This window comes from Aythya fuligula, chromosome 13, assembly GCF_009819795.1.
Source record: "Aythya fuligula isolate bAytFul2 chromosome 13, bAytFul2.pri, whole genome shotgun sequence".
Classification (NCBI taxonomy): Eukaryota; Metazoa; Chordata; class Aves; order Anseriformes; family Anatidae; genus Aythya; species Aythya fuligula.
In genome coordinates this window covers 13,127,770-13,151,029 of record NC_045571.1, presented here as the reverse complement: position 1 = coordinate 13,151,029, position 23,260 = coordinate 13,127,770, and the positions used below count along the sequence as shown (strand labels likewise).

The following is a 23,260-nucleotide window of genomic DNA, read 5'->3' as shown; positions in this document are numbered from 1 at the left end:
TACAACTCTTGTTCAGGGCAAGGATGGACCTGGACAGGGGTTGCTAACTGCACGTGCCCTCCCTGCCATGCTGCTCAGTCAGCTAGGAAGAGAAGAAAGTCATTGCAAGGAATTTCTTCAGCTGTATTCCAACAGCAGATTAAAATAGCTGCTACTATTTTAATCTGGAGAAGTGGCAACTACCGCACATGCAGGACTGGCAGCAAGCATGTCTCCCACAAAGCCGGGATTCAAAGAGTGTCTTGTGCCTCTGGTAATGCAACCACAGGCTGTATAGCCAGAAGACCAGCCCTGGTAAAACATGGCCCTGGGACCATCTGACCCAACTGGCTAGAATCTGGGATCAGGAGGAATAAATTCAAGCTTCCTGTTTTTTTTTCTTTATTTTTTCCTTTTAGTTATTGCAAAGTGTTGTAATACTGTGAACCCTAAACATTCTCAGGAGGCAACAAGACAGTGTTGTGCTCAATGTTCTGTATTTGCATACAGCCCAGCTGGGGTTTGTCTGCTGAAATCTGTGCGGTAACATCCAGATTTTAAATATTGATTTTTATTTTATTCCAGAAGTTTCATTGTAATATGGCATGGATATTCTGTTTCCTTGTGGATTTGTGATGGCAGAGGAGGAAGACAGAGAGAAAGGTGACTTTTTTTTTTAGGAATACTTTTACGTATCCGGAAAATGAAAGTCTTGCCTTGTCCCTCATTTTTATTTAGGGGGGAATGTTTGCTGTACACACTCTTGAAACTTGCAAAACTAGCTTTGAAATAAAAGAAAGAAAATTTATCTTCACATCTTCATAAATTGTAAATTATTTGCTATCCCTGGTAAACCTGCTTTTGCAAAACCTCACTGTGAAAGGAGCATTTCTTTGTTTCACTGGACTATGAGATCGCTCCCTGAAGATGCGTCAGTGCTGCTGCTTGGAAGGCTCCATGTAGGAAGCTGGTCCCAAAGCTTCCTTTTTTTTTTTTTTTTTAATTTGATTATGCTCAGGATTCTTTTTACTTTGCATTCATTTATTTTTTTTTCATTCATTTTGCAAATTAGGTAACTGCAAGAACCCATCTGTGGAAATTTAAGACCTTCCTGTGATTTTTTGCTTCTTCATGTGATTCCCTCTCACGCAAGTTAATCCCCCAAGACTGTGGTGCCTGAATGCAGCATCAGTTTTAAGAAGCAAATATTTATCCTGCATCCTAGGTGCAATCTGTACACAGAATGACTCCAAATTAAGTTAAATCGATATTAACTACTCTTAGATTGAAGAGTGTCCAGGCAAAAGGGTGGTATTGCTTTAACTAACGTTTTCAAAGCCAATGTAATTAATTGGTATATTTTTCACTGTGAAGGACAGATTTCATACACTGTTCAGATTTCTTGAATGCCTTTGGACTAAATCCCACTGTATTTACTCCACACAGGACTGTCTATTGAAATAACATTCGGTAATATTGTCCCTTTTCCCACTGCTCCTTTCAGAGCCACACGAAATGATTTCCCTCTTGGTTTTAGAAAGATGCAACAAATATTGTGAGTGCTTTATAGCTTTTCTCTCCGGTGTGAAACTGCTGCTGAAGACCACTCTACATTATCTGAGTTAGACTCTTAGCTACCTCAACTGGGCAAATGCTGCAGGTTTTGATCTGAAGTAGGTCAGAGCTACCAGGTTTGTATTATACACTAGGTGGTGGGGACCTCACGGTTTGTGTGTGCAATTTTCAGTCCTTCCCCTCGCAGCCCTGTGCCCGCACACAAGTCCATGCTAAAGAATGAATGAAGGGGCGGGGGGATATTTGAAAGGAGGGGTGTTTGGTAAAACTGCTGTTGCAGAGCAGCCCCTATATGTTCCTGGGAGAGGGCACAAAATGTTGCTTGGGCCATATGGTCTGCAGCCCTGTGCTTTGCTGGCTCACACCCTTTCTAATGCCTGCTAATCTGCTCATAAGCACCTCTGAAGAGGGTGCTTCACACACCTCTACCAGTAATCTCTTTCAATGCCTGGTTGCTCTTTGGCTCTGATGCCAGATGGAATTAATATACCCATCACTGTAATTATTCAGACAAGTAAACAGTGGCAGGAGTAGTAGTGCAGCCGTCCCAACTTCTCACTTTTCCCACTGATTCAGAGGCATACTTGAAAGAATCCTTTCATCCCCATGGATCCCGTTCCCTGGAGTTGTCCCAGGCTGTCCTCATCAAAAGGGAACTAGATGTTTCAGCAGTTTCTCAGCCAATTTCATGCTGGGATAAGAATCAGTGGTGATGAGGTGGTATGATTATTTCAGCGTCTGACTGCTGCCCGGAAGCTTGGTACATGTCCAGCCCCTCATCAGGTCCTCCTATGAAATCTTTCACAGGACTAAGTCCTGTGTGTAAAATGGAAAATCTATTTATACCTCAAAACTTGAAAGGCAGCCTGCCTTTTGGCCTGCTCCAATTGATGGTTCGTGGAAATGAGCAGCCTAGATGGATGGTTTCTGAGGCCATGTGTTGGGAAAAAGATACCTCTAAAAGCTTCATGCATGCAGCAAATGCTATGCATGTACCTCCTACCAAGCCCATTGTCCCAGGCGTGATTTCTACAAAGTTTATTTAATTATTAATTAATAAATAAATAAAATATAAATTAAATTTTAAAAAATAATTAATTTAAGGCTGTCCAGTTCCCCATATATCCAAAGAGCTTAGAGCAATGTTTGTATTTGTGAAGGTAAGATCTATAGGGAGAGGTAACTGCTAGATGAGTTCAATAGCTGGAAAAAAAAAAAAAAAAAAGACATGCTTATGGACACTCCAAGCTCTCCTAGATGCATTGCGTGATCCAGAGTGAGACGTTACGCTCTCATCGAGTGTGCTTGGTTTTAGGAATAAGCAGTGGTGATGCCATAGTGACAAGAAGAGAGGCTTTGAGGGCTTTGATGCCCATGTTACAAAGAATATGCAAACTTGTATTATTCCTTTGATTAGCTGCTCTCTGATATGTCAAGTCCATGAATAATCAAGCCTCATTTTCTAATTAGTTTTACTCATCACCCTGCTGCTCCGTGCCTTTACTCATTTGCATACCTTTTTTCTAGATAAGGGCCTTATTCTGTGAGGCACTGGCAAAGCTTCTATCCGGCTCCCATGATTGCATTTCTTTGGTTCTTTGCTGGGCATTTCCTTGCTCTCGGCTCCGCTTCTCCTCCCATGTGATGCTAGGGCCCTGCCTGCAGAAGATCTCATTGCTCTGTGCTTTTCTAGTCTTTCTAAACCTTGTTTCCCCAGGAAACAGGGTGGTGTGTTCAGGCTGCCTAGCTGACCCCACTGACATCTTTTGACCCTGGTATCCAATTTCACCCAGCCTTGACAGCCAAGAAAATCTTCCTGTTTCTACAAATCTTGTGGAAGCAGGATGGGGACAGCTCTTTCTGGGTTAGTGGAGGACAAGGCTGGAGCGTGTTCTTCATCGCTTTGAGGACCCACTGTGGAAAGAGAGGTTTTAACGCGCTCACCACAAACCCATTTAGCCATCAGCTGCCTCAGCTGAGAGAGACCACGAGAGAAAGCAGTAGCCATTGGGCTGGTGGCAGGTGGGTTTGTGACTGGAATACATGTGCTACTTTCATAACACAGGAGGCAGCTGCGGGTTCCCCAGCAGGGTGTCCCCAACCCAGTCCTGTCCCTCTGCCTGCAGGGCTCACAGCTGCCTGCAGGCCCTGACTGGGCCTCTGCAGTGCAGCTGATGCTGGGGGACGGGAAACCATGATCCTTCCTATGACCTAGAGGTGTTAATGCCTAATAAAGCTCTGGTTTGCATGCTGGGAGCCTGCTTACCACAGAGCTGATGGGTCTTTTCTCTTTGCTAGGGCTAAGCAGTCACCATTTGTCAACCAAAAGCGGAAGTGAAATTCGGATGCTGTGAAGGTCTTTAAAAAAGCGACAGGAATGTGATAATCTGTCTCACATGAAAAACTAACAAGAGTTTCCAAAAGCTGCAAACGTCAGTCTAGGGCTTGAGACATAAGGCTTTGTGCTCATCTATCTGGGCAAATACCTGGTGCCTCTACATACAAGCCACTGCCTTTCAAAAAGTTTCTGCAGGTAAACAGGGGTCAGCTCAAGACGAGATCCTGCACCAGCTCGGCTTGACCCTGCTTTCATATCGGCTTTGTTCCTTTAACTCCTTTTTTAAAGCAGCTCCTTGCTTTGTACCAGCAGAAGCATGCCCCTGCCTGACCAAGGAGTGCATTATCCATGGGGGGCCGCAGACTTTTATCTCATTCGGGGTGAATTTCACTTCTCTAGTGCCTAAGCTAATGTTTTGTGTCCCTGGATCAAAGCTAGGGAGCATCATTTGCATACCGTGGGTGAGGAGGCAGCAGACTGGAGACCATCACTCATCAGTGAAAGGATGATCATTGTTTGTTTAGCCCATTCCAGAATAATGGCTCTGCTGGGAACACCAACCCAGTATGCATCATATCTTTTATAGTATATATTAATTTAGTGTAGACATTAGGCCATCATTATTCCCTCCTTTTAATTCACATGTATTAGCATTCAGGAGCAGTTTTAACCCAGCACACATCTTTGTTATTTTGTAATGTAAAATAAATAAAGCTGGAGGCAAATGTATTTTTTTTTTAAATAAATGACTGTGAGAGGCTGATGGATATAAAGCACAGAAACATCTTTATAATTTTAAAGCTCGAATTTCAGAACACAGCATTTTCATTAAATGGTGCAATCCATTCATTTTGGAGGGACAGATATAAACAGAAGCAAATTAACTCAGTAGTTCTCATGCCTAGAATCTTTGTGATAAAATTGCCTATTATTGTGAGTGTAAATGTTTTCAAAAACAGTTGAGACAACTGGGGAAAAAAAAAATAGGAAAGCCAGGATAGGTTGCTCAAGGATAAAAACCATAAAGACATCCCCTCCAAACACATGTAGCTGCTAAAATTACTGAAAGTGGACTGCGGGAGCCCTTTGAGAGGAGGAGAAAGGAGGCAGGCCGTTTATTTATTATCATTATTTTTTTTTTCTTTTTATGATGGATGAAGGTCTGGGAGAGTGGCATCCCATTATTCTCCGTGCTGGCTGCTGCCGTGCGTTAGGAAATTCAGCTGATAGGGACGGGAGGCGGCTGAAGCAACAGGAGAGGGGGAGCTGGGCACAAGCTGGCGGGGGTCGGGGCAGCGCTGGGGTCCCACGGGGGGGGGGGGGGACCGCGCTGCGCGGCGGCGCTGCCCGAGCCCCGGTGCGGCGGCGGCGGCGGCGGCGGCGGCACCGCGTGGCCGGGCCCGGGGCGGAGCCGAGCCCGGGGCGGAGCCGTGCCGGGAGTAGGGGGGGGGGTCGGAGGCAGCGCGAGGAGTGCCGGGAAGGGCCGGTGGTGGCGGAGGAGGAGGAGGAGGAGGAGGAGGAGGCGGCGGAGGGGCGATGGCGGCGGAGCGCGGCCGGGGCTGCCCCCCGCGGTGGCGGCGGCTGTGAGCGAGCGGCAGCGGCGATGTGCGGCGCGTCCGGCGACGATGGAGGACCGGTCGCACAAGGTGCTGCTGGCGCTGGTGATGCTCTTCCTGTTCGCGGTGATCGTGCTGCAGTACGTGTGCCCCGGCACCGAGTGCCAGCTGCTGCGGCTCCGGGCGCTCAGCCCCGCCGCCGCCGCCGACCCGTACCGGGCGGAGGACGAGACGCCGGCTCGCTTCGTGCCGCGCTTCAATTTCTCCGCCGGCGACCTGCTGCGAAGGGTGGACTTCAACATCAAAGGGGACGACCTGATCGTCTTCCTGCACATCCAGAAGACCGGCGGCACCACCTTCGGCCGCCACCTGGTCCGCAACATCCAGCTGGAGCAGCCCTGCGAGTGCCGCGCCGGGCAGAAGAAGTGCACCTGCCACCGGCCCGGTAAACGGGAGACCTGGCTCTTCTCCCGCTTCTCCACCGGCTGGAGCTGCGGGCTGCACGCCGACTGGACCGAGCTCACCAACTGCGTGCCCTCCGTGGTGGACAGCAAGAAGGAGGTGCGGCTCCGGCCCTCCAGGTGAGCCGAGCCCACCCCCCCCGGGGGGGCGAACAAAGCCTGCCGCCGTCCTAAAGGGCTTTGGGGGCTGCCGGTGGCCGGCCGGAGCTGCGAGCACCTCGCATGGTGCTGCCCGGCCCCGTCCCGGCTGTCCCGGGGCTCCCCGAGTCCTTTGAGCAGCCCCCCTGCACGCCTCGGGCAGCAGCCGGGGGCCCTGGGCTGCCCCGGGGCTTTTCAGCCTCAGTTTGCAGAGAGAAATGCGGGTGTTAGGAGGAACTGGGAGCCGCTGTGTGCTGTTAGGGCTGAAGTTTAGGTTGTGCGGGTGTCAGCCTTGTGAATTAAAGGTTGTGCTTAGGACTGAATATCACCCGCGAATACTGCCGTTGTCCTCCAGCCCTAACCTCAGTTATTTCGGGCTTGCCTTTCTGGATATTAGTGGCACTGCTTTTCTTCGTCCCTGTGCTTCCCGTAGAAGTTGCTGACCTAACCTGACCGTAGCTGTCTGCTTGCCTAAAGGCAGCCCCTGCGTTTCCAGAGCCCAGCCGGCTGGTTCTCCGAGCAGTGAGGAGCTCCTGCCCGTGCTCCCGGAGCGCTGCGGTGACAGCACACCTTGGGCTGGAACACACCTCGGAGCTTGTCCGTGGCTGTGCGTGCAGCTGCACCCTGCAGCAGGACAGCTCGGGGTTTCAGCGTCTTTTCACGTTGCTTTGCTGGGAAATTAGAAACTAGGGTATCGCGCCTGTCGCGCTGTTAGATTAATGGCAGGTCCCCTTACAATGAGGGTACTGTTATATATCATGCTGTCTGAAGTCAAGTCTAAGCACAGATTCAGTTGAAATAGAGTGCGATTTCTTTATAGAATTCCTTTTATATAGCGTGACACCACACTGCCATCTAGTAGAAAAATGGTTAGCGTCATTATCTTCCTGTAGCCTAGATGAAGCTCTTCATGAGGCTTAGCTATTGTGATTCTCGCTCTTTTGTTTTCCCTACTGCTTTAAAATTTAATTGTCTCGTTTTTGTGGCACTCCATTTGCAAACATCAGGAACTAATTCTTTGCCCTCTGGGCACATTATCTTCCCGGTTTCCCAGGCTGTGCAGTTTATTTTACCTGTCTTGTAAATGCATTGTTTGCCAGCAGAAACGGAAACGCGTAGCGTGACGTCTCTTTTGCTAAACATCTTCAAGTGATCTTTCTTTCTCTCCCCCTAGAGATGGGCCTGGTCTGCAGAATTGTAGCTGTGGGGCACAGATTCCTTTCGCTCCCCAGAGACGCAGGGTCCCCTCTGTGCTCAGGGTTAGTTTTGCCCTCTGGAAAAATGGGAGAGTCCTTGTCCTGGGCCAGCCGCCTTCAGCAGAAGGAAATGCCAGGCTTGGAGAGCTGAGTTTTTGTCTGTGGCTTTTGGCTGATTTCCCCCTCACCCCTTTTGGATTACCAAACATGCTTTTCTGAGTCAAAACAGAACTGATGCATGTACCTTCCCAGGAGCTCGCAGCGATGGTTCCTTGTCCAGCAATGCCATGTGTGTCATCACTACCGACTTAGAGAGGTCATGAGGCCTCATGGCTTGAGATGGAAGCTGCAAAGGATGAAAAAGAAGCTGTGATGGTTTTGTGTTAGGTATAGGTCTACTCTATAAAAGCCTGCTTTGAAATCATGTTGCATTTTTAATAACCTAATTACACAGGTTGCTTAGTAGCTACAGTTGTTCTCCCAAATAATGTTTTGACAAGCGATTATTTGGACTGCAACTTCTAAATGTTTAAAAATACAGCAGGAGACATTCTGAAATGAACAATAGTCCCTTCAAGTCTTCCTACACATTGTAACGTCTCGTGCTTAATTTTATTTTGCGTTCTCGATTTAGCAACATTCAGTTGACAACTAGTTAAGTAGCACCTATTCCTAGTGCCAGTAACAGACGGCCATCTAAGCACTTTCTGGGCAGATAATGACTTCTTTCAGAGTAGTGGTAGGTGTGGGATGAGGGTGTCTGGGCAGAGGAGCCGTGCTGGCTGGCTGGGGCTCTGAGCAGGGCCAGCCTGGCTGTTCCTGTGCTGTGGTCATTGGGGGAAGCCTGAATGGTACTGGCAGGGAGGGAAGGGAAAAATCCCTCTCTGCTTGAATCCTGAGTGAAGGAAGAGGAGGAAGGAGGGGTGCAAGGCCTGGTCCATCGTCAGGGCAGGGAACAGGGTTCAGTCAGGAGCAGAGGACCACAGCTTCCTCACATGAAGCTTGACTAGGCAAGGATGGGAATTCCTATGTTTATAGTCAAGGTGATTAAAAAATAGGCACCTGCTCTAAGGGTGGTTTGAATGACTTGGTAGCTTGATAATGCAGTCTGTAGTTAGCACATTTGGGCTGCCTAGCCTTGTTTGGGAATAGCCAAGTGAGAGGTGATTGTTCCAGCAAACTTCTTAGCTTGTGTCTCTGTGTGATTACTTTGCATGGAGGTTTGTGTTGAGGAGTCTACTGGTCTCGAGGCTGGTTAGATTGGTGATTAGCTGGACCATTCCCTAAGAGCCTCTGCATTTGTTTAAAAGTTGAGCCTTTGTTTAGGAAGTCCAGAAGATGCCCAAAGGTACCCAAGTCCAGAAGGTACCCAAGCATCACCATGATATGATGTGATGGGATCAGCCTTGGGGCTGTGCCTGTGAGGAATCTAGTTGCCTGGGGCATTCCTTCTTCAGCCTCTGCTCTTAAGCTCATCAGTAGTCTGCTTGTGTTTTTTTTAGGAACTGCAGGGTTGAAGGGTACATTGCTGCTCTGGGGTAGAAGTACTCAGGGTGGTTGTTCGTGATATTTTTTTTCTTCTGGATTTAACACAATGGTACTTTCCTGTCTCTAAGCATGTAGATTCCCCAGATTTGCTTTTCTTTTTAGTGGTGCCTGCGCTGTTTAATATGAAGTAAGTAGGTAAACAGAGCTCCCTTTTTTTCCTTCAGGCCTCCCTTGCCGTAGAGGAACATAAGTCTGTGTGTGTGTGGGGAGAGGGATTTTTTTTTTTTCCCTCCCCTATCCCATCAGGGTGCATATTCTGGCTGCCTCCTTCCTGCTCGTTGCCTGTTCCATCAGTGCTGAAGGCTGTTCACCTCTTCCTCGTCCTCCTGGCTGCCTCTCCCTGCAGCTGGCTTTGCCTCTAGCTGATGGGGATGGGAACGGAGCAGAAGCACTGCAACCTCCGGAAATCTTGGGAAGGGGGAAGGTACAGGCGGGGCTGATGCTTTGGGCTCTCTGAATTTGCAGCCTGGGAGGTTGGTGGAGTGGGCTGATGGTGGTGGCAGAAAGGAGTGGGTTGTCTCAACCGCTTGGCATCAGTGGTGAGAAAGGAGAAATGTGCCTTTTCCTAGTCAGGAGTGACTGACTTGGGTCACTTGATTGATTGTGGAAGCCTCAAAGCTTTTGGCACGCCAAGCTGAAGCAGCATCCAAAGTAACTGTGCGTGAGAGCATCACACAACAGATTTCACTCAGCTCTGGCTAATTATTATGGGAGGTATCTACCAAACTTGTCTAAAGCAATAAATCCAATGGCACCATTGTAAGAAACAAAAGGGCTTGGGGTTAGGCTGGCAAATATAACGAGACATAGGGGCAAATACCGATACCTGCGCTCTTAAGTGGTGTCGTGGCTTCATACCCTCATCGGGTGAGAGATGTGGCTGTGGGCGAAGGTCAGGATAACTCGGTGTCCCTCCTGGCTGGTGTTGAAGGAAAGAGATTCTTTCTGTTGGGAGGGGAGCAAACTTGCAGAAGCCTGGAGCCAGGAAGTCTGTGACTGGAAGAAATGTTACACTGCTGGTAGAAGCCTGTTGGACCAGGAGCAGGGATGCAAGTCACTGGTTTTTGTTTTTTGGGAAGCCTGACACTGGCACCGTGCTGTTGTGATGCATGGCAAAAACCCCTGGCAGCGTGTGGATGTTCTTGCCCTGTCCCCTGATGTTAGTTAAACTCTTCCAAATTATATCTTATGAAAATCTAAAGAAAAGATGCATTCAAACATTTTCCAGCACACGGGAAGCGTTTACTGTGTTTGCCTCCTTTGGCTGAGCAGATTAATCCACGTGTTCTTGGGAATGCGGTGGGATTTGCATTAGCAGAAATTGTTCTGGGGGTTTTGCAATTTAGGGAGAGGCTCACTCAACAGCGGCTGCTGGACAGCTGCGCAAGGGATTGAGCTCCACGGTGAGCCCCACCAGCTCACCTGTACTGGTGCTAACCCACGTAGGATCTGGGAAATAGTTAAGCCTCGCAAATTGGTGCGATATCTCCTCATCCTATGAGGGGTTTAGTAAAGTCCCAAGGTGCTCCGAGGCATGGGGCTGATGATAATGACCAGCTTCCTTCCAGCTTTGGCAGGAGGTAGACAATCTAAAACCTCTGGATGCTGATGGAGCAGAAACTCTTTCCAAGGATGCGCCTTCCAGCCAGAGAGCAGTAAAACCTCTGCTTGCTGGTGCTTGCTCTGTGCCAGGGCTGGCTTCTTACCGCTGCTTTTCTTGTGGGGCCAGCTGAGCTTTCCTCCTGCCCGGTGGCACTCCTCCGTCTGGTTATTTGTGAATTAGACGATTTGGTGGTTATCGCCTATCCACAGAATTGGCGGTTGAAAGGCTGGAAATAAAGAAAAGGAGATGGGCTGGATGCGAGGTGCGAGGGTCCTGCAGAAAACAGCGTGCAGGGGAGCACGCCTGCCCTTGAAACACTCCTGGGTGAGGCTTGTAGGAAACCTCTGCAGCAGCTGTAACAGCACAGAAATAACCACACAGTCATGGCAGTGCCGTGAGGCCTGGGTGATGCCTTGACTTGGTTTATCAGTGGGGATCCTGAATGACCTGGCTTGCTTTGTTTTGGAGCCACGAGAGAGATGCTGAAGGTGCAGCGGGCATCACCTGGTGACCTGCTAACGTGCTGCTGTGGCTGTCGGTTTCCCTTGTGTCACCTGGGCAGACGAGCTGGGTCTGGTTTTGTGGTGTTGGGATAAGTAAGTCATTCCTTAGCCTAATCCTCTTTCAGGGCCCTGTCCTGAAGGTCCTGATCGTGAACTTAAACTCACGTTTTTTAAGTTTGGATGGTAGGACCTAGCTCTCTACATTGATACTGCTGGTTTTGCAGATAATGTACTTCTTAAAGGCCATCTTAAAAGGATTAAAAAAGAAATCATTTTCCCTATTAGGTCTCTTCATTACTGCTGTAAATCTTTATTAAAGTGCAAATTGACTTTTTGTTATTTAAAAGTATGTTTCCTACTGTCTTTTAACTTTAGAAAATGTGTGTGTGGGTAGAGAGTTGATGTTATTTAATACACAAATAAATACCAGTGATTGCAGCAGAACAAGAGGCAAGGCAGAGATGCTCTTCCCTGCATTGTTTGTTCCGTTTGTTATCCAGGTCAGTCCTCCCTAAAGAGCAGAGTGGGAATGTGAACACCATGGCGCGGTGCTGTTGTACTAAGACACACGAACGCTTCTCGTTGAAAAGGTGCCTTTCTGCTAATTTTTCTGGGAATTTATAAATATTAAAAGGAAACTATAAATACATGCTTCAACTGTATTAAAATAGACACGGATTGTGCCATGTGATTCCTCTTCATAACTTGATAACCTTTAATAAAGGTTATCAAAGGCACTTTGAAGTCGAGCATCACCAATAGGTTATTTATTTTTATTAAAAGACAGATTTTAAAGTTTAACAAGTTGAACATTGGTTCTGAGGTATATTAACTGAAATTAATTTGTCCCTCATTTATTTAATCTGAATTGTCAGGAATCATGTTCTCTACTGATGTAAATGTCGGCAAAAAGGACTTATTAGTAGACTTGATTGCTTTTTAAATTTAACTAGCAGAGATGCACTGGCATGCCTAAGAGAATTGGTCTGTTTCTTGTGAACAGTTCAGTGCCTAATGAATCACTTCAATGTACTTTTCTGAAGGAAAGCAGAGCAATTTAAATGTGCAATGCATTGATTTACCTCAAATGGATTAGGCCTCTGTGTGCAATCCTTTGCATTAATTTACTTTCTCCACAACCATAATAATAAAGGTAGCGTTTCTGTACGGTATCAGCCCAAATTAGCTTGCATAACTTGCTAGAAAGCAAAATGATAATACGTAGTTGAATACTAACTGCAGGAAAGGGTCTTTCTGAGATCGCGTGGGTATTCAGCAGTGCTGTCCCAGCTCTGGAGCGGCCGGCTGCATGTGTGCCCCCTGCAAGTGCTGATCCAGCATAGTGATGAGAAAGAGGTCTTTGCAAAGCACTGATGATTTTCTAACCTTATAGGGAACAAACTAGCAGTAATTTGGTGCAATTGTAATTTTGTGTGTGTATGTGTGGTCAGGTCTGTGGCTTTGTTGTTCTCTTTGGTTTTGTTTTAGATAACTGTGGAAGTGGTACAAAAAGCTGTGGCTCCACTAGGTCTGAGTGCATTTTCTTTCCGTAGTCACCTCTCTGTCCCCTTCCCCCTCCCTGCAGCATCGGATATGTGTGGTGACAGCCTTGTCCTCCCTGAACAGCCTGGGGCCTGGCTGCAGACCTGCGGGCAGCTCCTCATTTCCACCCATAGCCGCAGAAATGGCGGCTGCTTTGTCTGCGCTGCGGGGACCGCTGGGGCTGAGGAGACCTCCCGGCTCAGCCTTTTTTGGAACTGCCCATGCACGCTCCGTACTGGAGAGGATTAATTTCCTCCCGCTTCTCATCACGGGGCTGTCGCCTGCTCCCTCCCTTCTTTGCTCTCTGGCTGCGTCCGCGAAGCTGGCGAGGACAGAGGTGCGGGATGGCGCTCGGACGGGTGGGCTTCGGAGTGGAAGGAGGAGGGTCACCAGCAAGGCCCGCGCCGCTCCTGCCCTCTTCCTCCTCCTCCTCGACCTGCGAGCGAGCGTGGTTTGCTGTTCGTGATTGATTTGCTGATGCTGGCCACTGTACAGTGTGTTCTGGGATTAATAGGGTAGCACCAAATTATTCAGGCATTATTGAAATGAATCACAGTTGAGATGAGTAATAAGTAGCAGACTTTTGTATTTATGAATAATTAACAGAGTAAAGTTTTTCTTAAACAGCCATGAAGAAATGATTTAATTTCTACTGTGAACACTCTGTAAAATTAATGGAAGATAATTGCGTTTGCTAATGTGAGACTAAGAAGCCAAAGCAGTATATATATATTTTTGCATTTAAGCTCATACTGCAGATGTAAACATTAAAAGTATAATTTTCTTTCAATACATTCGCACTGGGTAGGACCTGTGTTTAACATCCAGTGTATGGTTTTTGTTTGTTTCAAAATAAAAAGTCTGGTAAACACTTAACTCTCTTGCTGTTTCCATACACTTATGTGTCTCTGGGTGGGTAGTGTGTATAAGCGTGTAACAAGATGATGTTTTTGAATGAGTGATGATTAGGATTAGCTTTCTTTTCTTCCCTGACTCCAGCCTTCTTCCTCAGCCATTCATGCTTTTAAAGACAGAATCCATTTAAGATATTGCTTGTATACAGCTTTGAGTGAAATATCCATTTTTTTTCAAGACTGAATAAATCATTAGTATTTAGAGGACCTATAAGTCCTAAGATCCATTAGGGGTGAGACTCATCACATTACTTCTTGGTTCTCAGCTGCTTCTGCAACTGTGGAGGAGCCAAACTTTGATGTCATATAACTAAACATATGCAGCTATGAGAGAGATAATCTTGCAGCATTAAACGATTTTGCGCATTTCCATAAAAGCATGAAGATAGCAATGCCTTTCATGAGATCCTTGTAGCAAATGCTCCTAATTTTCCATAATCAAAAGGGCTGTGAAGTTTTGATGTTCTTAGAGGTCCAACTAGCCAGAAGATCAATTCTTCCTTTATTCCATTTTGTGCTGGATAAGTTAAAACACTGCTGCTCCTAGCAGTGGGAATCTGCTCTTTGAAACTGTAATTTGAACTGTGGGATCCTTCAGCAAACACCCAAATCAAGTGAGTAAAGCACTCTTTGGGACTGTTTTCTCCAAGCTTCCTTGTCTTCAGAGTAAAGCAGCTGTTTTAACCCTCTGCGAAGGAAAGCAAAGTTTCTCTGGTTAAATGCAGAGAAGTTGCTTCTGAGAGTTCCTTTTTCAGGTTAACTGAGGGGAGAGAATCCTTACGCAGGTCTAGGTGAGGTTAATCTAATCTGTGTGATACCTAAAACTTCTCTGCGTAAGAAACTAAGACTTAGGTGGAAGTGCTTAAAACATTGCCTTCTGTTTGCTTCCTCACACTCTCTGTTCGCCCATGGAAAGCTACTCTCTGGAGCAATCCTCAACTAATCTGGGGTTGTTTTCTTTCTTTTGAGTTGAGAAAAAGTTACTGGGAATGTGCTTGTGTCCCACTTGAGCAAAAATTACCGGGTAATACGTCTCTAATTTCCTTCGGCAAGCAGCTACCTCATTCTGACGTGGAAGATGCTACGGGGCTGGTGCTGAGGACTTCAGTGGGGTGGCTGTGGGCGGAGGTGCCTGCCTGTGCAGCGCTCCCAAAAAGCAGCAGGCATCGTTCCTCCTTCAGCCGGTGTCGCCAACTGCGGGTAGGGAGGAAGATGTCTGCACGGCTTCTGCGTTTCACAGAGCTGTTTGTTTTTCTGTGGGGGTGTTGGATCTAATCAGTGTAGTGGTAGCACAGAGAAGTAAGACAAAAGTGCTCAAGGAAACGTCAGACGCAACAGGATGCGTCTGCCTGATGGTAGCTGAGTGACTTGCAAAAACATAAATGGCATAAATTAGGCTTTAACTCTGTCATTTCTAGTATGCTGCAAGTCAGTTGCCGGTATAGCAAGGAGTATTTGTTTGCATGGCCTACCCATTATGTTTTCTGTTTTCCTAGTCATGCATCTTTAGCTGGAACTTTATTAGTTTTTTTAATTTTGGTGACTTCAAATAACTTTAGGTTGATAAAATGTGGAGTATAGTTTTGTCTTTCAAATAAAACTGTCTTAAAGAGCAGTTGTTTGGCTTTTTGGAGGGAGGTACTGCTGGGGTCTGTCTACTTGGCTCTGGTCTGTGTGGGAGAAAAGTGGAGGATAAACAAGTGAGTGGGATGGAAGAAGCCAGGACTGTACAGCTGGCTCTGTTCCTGAGCTGGGGTGAATCCTGCCTCCATCGCCAGACCTGTCCTCCTCCCCTAAGCCTCTGGCTTGTCAGCTTAGTTCAGCTCTTTGAATCAGGATTTCTGTGTGTATGTAGCATGAAGGATCTTTGATTTCATGGCCTGGTTTACCCCCAGTGAAAGAAAGAGGAAAGCTTGCTGACCACATAGCTGCTGGCATGTGGTCATGCCAGAACTCTTGCATCTTCTGTAATTTTTCATTTATGTTCATGGATGAAGCAGTTTCAGACTGTACTCTTTGGAAAGAACAACTTGGAAAAATCAGAAGCCCAGTAGACTTGCCCTAAGTATGTCCTAAAGGTGTGTCTGTGAGGCCAGTGCTCTGGCTCATAGAAGAGTGTAGTGAGAAGAGCTAGGACCCGTTGCTAAATAGGAGACACTGGGTATGTAACGCCAGATGTCCTGACCAAAGCCGTCAGGACTGCAGCGTTGGTGCTCTGCTTTAAGCTTACATTGTCTGCTCACAGCGTGGGCCACAGCCCCTCAGAGCAGGTATTTAATTTTCTTCTCTCTTGAACAGTGTTCATTTGCAAATATATCCTATAGAGCCATTTAAACCAGTCCTACTTCTGGAACAGATGACAGACCCTAGGTGAGTCCATCTTCCTGAGTATAACATGCATTTTGCCAAGTATAATTATAAAAGCCTTTTTTTCCTTATTCTCATTTCCAGAGGAGAGGAAAGGCTGAGAGAACAAATGAAAAGAGTAGCTGCACCTGCAGCTGCTTCTCCTGAGAAGTTGGCTTGCTTTCCATTCTGCTAGCTGCATTTTGGATGTCAGCAGTGTTGTGGGCTGGAATATGATCACTCTCAGAATTTTATGGATAGAGGCAACTTCCTTCCTGCTTTAGATTTATGGGGTAGTGCTGAGATTCAGCTAGTAATACCTGCTGGATTTTGGAGGCTGCAGCTTGTTAGCAGTGACGTAGGACGGCTGAAGAACAGGGCTATGACTAGGGATGAATTTAAACTGGGGAATAGTTCTGCAGGCTGTCTTACTACCCAGTGTTTTCCAAGATATTCAACGTGCTACCACATGCAAGAAGGAATAGCAGTTTTTCTAGAAGTACAGTCATCACAAAATGTTGTACAGCGAATGCTTGAGCGCTCTTCTGTTTGGATTACTGAGCTCCTTTGTAACTTGCAAGGACAAAAGAGTGTGAATAACTACCCTTGTCTGTGAGCTTGGCTTACCATGTTTGTTGGACCTGAGGTTTGGTACAGTACAGCTTTCAGAAAAATTCACCCTTAAACTTTTTTATTTATTTGTTTATTGGGACGTTTAACTCATGCACATAACCGAGAATAGTGCTGATATTTCTGGAGAAGGATTTTGGAAGGAGGTTGCGCATCAGTAGGTTTAAGATGCCCACAAACCATATCTTGTCAAGCCTGAACACTATGGTGCGAACAAAAGTGCTTAAATATATTGCTTAAGCAGATACTTAGCTTAAATGTATTGCTAAAGGCTTTGCGGAATAGGGGTCAGTATAATGGCATGAGCACCTCTTGCTGCCATGGGGCGCTGAAGTTTCCTGCTCTGGAGAGTTAAGATTTCCCTGTGTTGTGGATATTTTTGTTCTGGTTCTCCTTTGAGATAGCTTTCCCTGCTGTAATTTTCCTTTTCCTATAACTTCAGCTGCGTGCTTACCAGGAGGAGCAGTGTGTGTAGGGTCTAGATTTGCTGAGACAAGTGAAAATTGAGGTTCCCTGTTACAAGGCCCAAAGATGTAGAGAGCAGCTTGGGTAAGCCGATGCATCCATGTGATGGTGTCTGTCCTGACTAGCATGTCACGTTTGGGCTGGGGACCTGGAAATCCAGAAGCAGCAGCTGCTCCAGGCTCTGCATAACATCTAAGCCTCTGCAGGCAAAGGCTGTGGTAGCAGATGCCTTTCCTGGGTGGGCTTGATTTGGATTTTCAGGAGGATGTGAGTTTTAGATGACTTCCAACTTCTATGATTCATCCATTCTATGATTTTCCACCAGCATGTGGGAGAGCAGATCCAAAAGGCCAGCTCCATCTGAGCTGAATCCAGACCTTGTGTCAGCCAATCCCTTCTATAAAATCAGTCAGTGTATCAGGCAGCGCAGAGGTAAAAAGCTAGAAAGGACTTGAGAATAGCTGAGCTCATGGAGAGATAAAAATTTCTCAGAGCCCGGATTATGGAAAGATCTGGTTATTTGTAAAATATATAAGCAGATTCTGTGTCTCGGCCCCAGCGGCTCAGCAGCGGTTCTGGAGGATTTGGAGGCAGCGCCTGCTGCCTGTTCGGCCCTTCCTGCTGCTGCTGCCACAGGCAGGGCTGCAGTCTGGGCATCGAGGTTTCAGGCTGACAACAGCTTCTGTATTAAATGCTGCACATTAACTGCACTTTGGAAACTGCCACTGTATTTAAGGAATCTAAGGTTCTCTTGTTTCTTGTTTCTTTCGAAGGTTTATATTTGCTTTTTCTGTCATGCTATGTTACTTTCCTGGAAAGAGCAGGACAGTTTTGCTTCTGCTTTTCCCATCTGTCACCTGAAGTCATGGTTTCCTTAGGGTGAATTGATTCCTGCAATAAACCTGTGTATTCAGGAAAGAGTAATGGGTATGAAGTACAGTATCATCCTTCACTTTCTCCCTTACAGTAAAAATATTTAATGTCCTATATAAAGTTACATCAGGATAAGTGAAATTCAGATCTCTTTACTCTTGTGATTAAAAGATCTTTTTAAGGATATTTATATATCTTTTGATACATGTTAGAATTCCAGTACTTGTGCTCATTGCTTATAATGGAAGTCAGGTTGATTAAAACCTGGGATCTGACATCTTGTGATGATGATACTCCAGCTGAAATCTGATCATCAAAAGAAACTAAAGCAGTCTGGAACAAGGAGCTCTGTGAGCAGCAAGCATTACAAAGCTGCTTTCCTGTAAGTTTTACCCCCACAGGTTCAGCTTACTTAGATCATGTTTTCTTATCGAGGACAGCCTTGGGGTGGGCACCTCATCTCACTGCAGACCTTGCTGAGGCATGTGTGTAGGGACAGAGAGGGCACACTGGATAGTGAGCAGTGCAGAGATGTTCCCTGATGTTAGGAGCCCAGGCTTTGGGCCAACATGTCTCTGGGCTTTCACCAGTGCTCGAGGTGGTCCATTTGTATCTTTGTGCGTGACATCTTGTGCGGCAGGTTGTTAAAAACAGACTTTGTATTTCATCAGGTGCTTTTTATAGTTGTTCTTTGTCCCTAGCAAGCTATGTGGCGTTAGGCATCAAGTAAGCGGTGTCCCTCCAAACACAGGGCAGGTAGAAGTCATTGCTCTCACGAGCACTTGCAGATGGCTTGCCTAACTAGGACCACGTCTTTTACAATGCAGCTAATTGTTTCAGTTTTGGCAGGGGACTGACTTAATTTACAGTGAAAAAGGAAAGTGGGCATCTGGGATGTGAAATAAAGGCAGCAATTGCAGTTCGGGGCTGCTGGAAGTCATTGCCTTTTGGTGTTTGTGGGAGTTTGCTTTGCTCCGTGTTGTGGGACTTGAGAGATGCACTTTCTTTTGGAAGCAGATCCTGGTAGGATTATAGATGCTGAATAGCACGTTGTGGTCCAAGGGCATGACCTGTGCTAGAGCAAGTGGTTCTGAACCGTACTGTGCGCTAGCTGGTGGGAGTGAGTTTGCAGTGTTTGTAGAAGGGGGAACGGAACAAAGGCTGCTTAGCTCACGTGGACAACATCCTTCTACTTTACAAGGTGTTTTTCATCTTTGAGTACCTGAGATGAAACGTTCCTTTCTGTTAAGAACAAAAGTAAAAGCTTTTGCTTAATGCAGGTACCAGGGCTGGGCTGTGCTGCAGCCACTTATTGCATCTCTTGGCTTTGATCCTTGGCTGCGGTGTAGGAGTGCACAACACAGCTCAGGAAGGTGTGGTGGTGGTTTCAAGTGCTTGGCCTAGACTGACGCCTGTGTCCCTGGCCCAGGGTAAGCAAAGATCATTGCAGGCTGCAGGCGGCCAGTGAGCTTTTGGGACACCTACAGCAGCCACGTCCCCTGTTGAGCACACCTTTCCCACCATGCGTGCCCCACAGGCAGGGAGATGGAAGGAAAAAATGCTGGAATGAATGTTAAAAGGCTGTCTATTCCTTTACTTTTTTTTTTTTTTTTTTGAAGGTTGGGATTCTCTTACTGGTGTTTATGTTCAGCATGGTTTTTCTGTTAAACAAGTGCAGCCTGTTTGCAAGCTCCACTGCTCTTTGGGCTGAGAGCAGGGTGAGTATCTGCCTCATAGAGATTTTGTGGTAAATTTTGTTGCTGCTGTACTTGAATGCTAACCTGAGGGATTTTTTCCCCTTCTCTCTGTAAACAATTTTTTTTTTTTTTTTTTCCTTAATGGAAAATTTCAGCTTGTCTTCCACTTAACCACAGTTCAGGCTTTTCCTGGAAAACTGAATGAATCAGTAACACTTCCCTCCTTTGCTTCTTATGTGCTTAGCTGATTGTATTGTCTGCAGGTTTTGATTGTCTAAAGCCTTTCTTCTGTCCCTGCCAAAGTGGCATTGTTCTCTTGACAACAAAGGATAGCCAGGATCACTAGCAGATGGCACAGCACCTTCTCCAAACCTTCCACAGGTTGTGCCTCTCCCTTCATGGCTGTATTCCCCTAAAACTTTAGAGCTGGGAAATCATAGAGTTAGGAGGAGGACGAAGCTGAACGAGGGCTCTGGGTGCTGGGGATTACTCTTTCCCATCCTGGGAGCATGGCTGAGGGGTAGGTGGATCTCCAGATGGGTGCAGGTTTGGCTGTGCTGCAGCACTTGTGGTGTGCATCTGCCCACACCTCTTCCAGTGTCCTGCCGAATGTACGAGGGTGTTCGGTGCTGCGGGCTTGCTGCGACTGATGTTACCTGGGGTTGAGGCTTTCTACATTTCTCAGAGCTTAGGGCTTCCCCTTAGTGCCTGGCCTTGTGCATCCCTTCTTTATGGAGTGCCAGAAAAGGCAACAAACTCTGTACGGTGAGTGCAGCGTCATAACATGGGGCAAGGGCGTTTGGCTCAAAGGAGGGCAGGGATAAAAATCCAATGGCATCTTCCTGATTCCCATTTGGTGACAGGCAGCACTCATCCACAGCAGTCAGATAGCAAGTAAGCCAAGCAGCTTCGAGAGACTACCAGTCACTCTCCTGCATGGTTCCCAGCACTGTCCTAGAGGTTTGTTCTTGATCATTTCACCTTTCGTGTAGACTTGATGGTCTCTGGATTGATGTCTTGAAGCATGAGTTTAAAAATCAAATAGCAAATGACTAAATGGATGTTACTGCACTAGGCATTATATTACAGAAGTCACCGTGGTTAAGTGGAGTACCTCTGGAATCCCGTTTTTATCAAGACGTTTATGTTCCCCTCTAATTTTTGTGGAGAGTCGTTTAGATGTTTTCCAGATTAGAGCATAATGGAACTGTTAGCTATAAATGTTCAGAGGAATCTATTACACATGGTGATTTAGTGGTTAGTCACAATTACTTGGGAGCTACAGTGTCAAATTTAACACCAACCTTCAAAGCCACGTATTGTGAAAGCCGGTCATCCTTCCTGCGAGATGCTCCTCCAGTGTCCCAGTGGAGATAAAGACCTTTTGCCGTTCAGCATTTTGTACAGCGTGATACCAAAGCAATTTGGAGGGGACAGGGGGATGCTGGAGAAATGACTCTGTCAAAGACAAACCAGCAGGCAGTTTTTCCAGTTTAGTCTTTTTCTTTCTTCTTAATTAAAATCCATAAGGTTTCTAGGTGATAGTCTGCAATCGGAAAGACCTTGATTTGGCTTTAAAAAAAATGAAGCAGAGTACGGAGCAACTTTTGTATAAGAGAAGTTACACCAGACATTTTCATTCACCGTAGCTATATATAGACACCTGCTTTAACCACAGCCTGCAAGAGGAAGTTGTTGCCTCAGTTTAGCTTTCAAAATGCCACGTTTTCCCCCAGATTACTGCCTGCTTGTTGCAGTTGGCTTCCCAGCAAGAAGTGTGAGCAGAAATGTGTGGGAGCTTGAGCTGAGTCTTCTCTGTCCTTGTCCCGGCGTGGAAATTTTCTCTGAATGGAGTGACCTGCTCCTTGCTGGAGGCTTTGTGACCTGCAGGGGTGTGTGTTCCCTTGCTCTCAGTCTGCGAGTTAAAAGTGAGTTCGTCTGCAGACTTTTGTAGCATCACGTGATTTAAACCCAGGGTGAAGGCTGTCGAAATGAAATACCTAAACCTGAGATTTAGGGGATGATCAGGTAAATCCCATCAAACTTGTGTGTCTTAGAGTTTCTGAACAAAATTTGGATTAACGGGCAAGCTCATGCAGTTAGGCATCCCAAAGCTCATCAGTCAGCTTCATTTTCAGGGCACATATGTTTCTGCAGCAATTGGTGCTAGAGATGCCTGCGGGATACTTGAACACGTTTTGCTGTAAATATTTTATTAGCAATGATTTAATATGCTTTAAAAAGAACTTTAGTTGGGATTGTTAAGACTTGGCCTTGGTCTGGAATTCCTTCTTGATATCTGGAGGAGCTATTGAAGTTCTGGGTTTGTAGAGACTTGAAAGGGTCAGTGCCCTGATCAATAGCTGAATTTACCGGTAAAGCTTTGTAAAACATCTGGGATTTCTTAGCTAATTGAGATCAGATCCCCCTTCTTCTTACCAGCTGCCTAGAAATCTGAAGAGTTGAAAAACAAAACTGTGTAACACACATTGTCCAACTCTTCCATTTTCTTTGGTTTCGAAAGTTGCTCTGAGGGCTCTTTTCATTCGGGAGCACAGGGTAAGTTCTTAGAAGGAGGTAACATTAGAGGCCCTTGCTTTTGCATTGAAATTTAAGGTTTCTGGGACCTGTAGCATGGTAACAAGGTTGCCAGGAATCTGAACTACCTGGGGAAGGAGTTTGTGCATTCAGCAGCACATCCTTGGGCTTGCTCCTGGAGATGTCGAAGTACACTGACAAGGTCTAAGGGGATGCTATGACTTGCCTACACTGGAAGCAAATCCTGCAGCTCTGCTGTGGATCTGGCACTGATCTGAAAAGCCTCATTGCCTCCAGCCTGAGCAGAACAGGTCTTCACCTGTCTGCTTTGCTGATGTTTTCGAGCCCGGTGCTGGCTGGGGTAGGGGCAGGAGAGGAAGCAATAGGTTGCCTGTCCTCTGTGCTCTGGGAAACTGTGGGATTTCATCTTGGCTGGCCTCTGGCACTGTTCTCCAGTGGCAGCATGGCAGACATTTACTCTCCCCATCAGATACGTGATGCTTTCACGGCCAGCTCATGCCTCCCAGAGACAAAGGTGCTCATCCTGCAGTGCAGGAGCAAGAAGTCCAGCTCCCTGGAGAGGCGACCTTCCAGGGAAGGAGATAATTTGTGCCCCATGCTGGCTTCATCTTGAAGAGCAGGATCCAGCTAGCTTTAACGATAGGAGCTGAGGTTTTGCAACATCAGCTGTTTTCTATGCAGTTAATGCTGGGACCACAAAACTCATGAGAGCAGTGTGATGGGATGAGAGGTTAAAAGCCAGAGTGATACATTATAGAGTGCTCCAGTCTGAGGAAGAAGTGTTGCTGCATCCTCCTTAAACGCTCATAATTAGTAATTCCTGCTCTGTGCTGGCTCTGCAGAGTGCTGTGCTGGGACAGCAAGCCTCCAAACAGTACCTGGCTTGGGTCAGTTAAACAAGCACACAGCTTTTCACATTCTTCATTTTTAGAACCAGATTCCCATGTCTTTCTTTAAATATTATCATTAGCAATTTGCTGGGTTTCATTTCGGTGATGGGAGATCGTTTTGTGATCTCTGAAGCATTGTGTAATGCAGCAATGGCGTGGCAGTACATAAATGCTTTCTAAGTGTGTTTTTAAAACTTTTCTTTTAAACTAATTCCTTTTGGCAACTTAACTGAACATATGTATCATTGCTAACATTTTCTTAACATCAAATCTGGTACCTACGGTTCTTTTATTGTTGCTTTTAAAGGACCAATTTCTGCCTTTTTTTTTTTTTTCCTCCAGTAGACTGTGTTCATTCTGCTCTCGTGACATTTTTCTGGTTTAATTGCTTTATAGCATTGCATTGCATTCTGCTTTCACTTTTTAACAGGCAATTGTATCATGGTG

The 23,260-nt window shown here is 46.3% G+C and overlaps 1 protein-coding gene across 1 annotated transcript in view; it reads left to right on the top strand.

Annotated features, from left to right (window-relative positions):
* Positions 1-5,466: 5,466 nt before the first annotated feature.
* Positions 5,467-23,260, top strand: part of HS6ST2 (heparan sulfate 6-O-sulfotransferase 2) — a 128,899-nt gene continuing 111,105 nt past the window's right edge. The window contains exon 1 of the mRNA XM_032196261.1: positions 5,467-6,029. Within this exon, the coding sequence (XP_032052152.1) occupies positions 5,518-6,029 (512 nt within the window). The 5' untranslated portion in view covers positions 5,467-5,517. The remainder of the gene's footprint in view (positions 6,030-23,260) is intronic.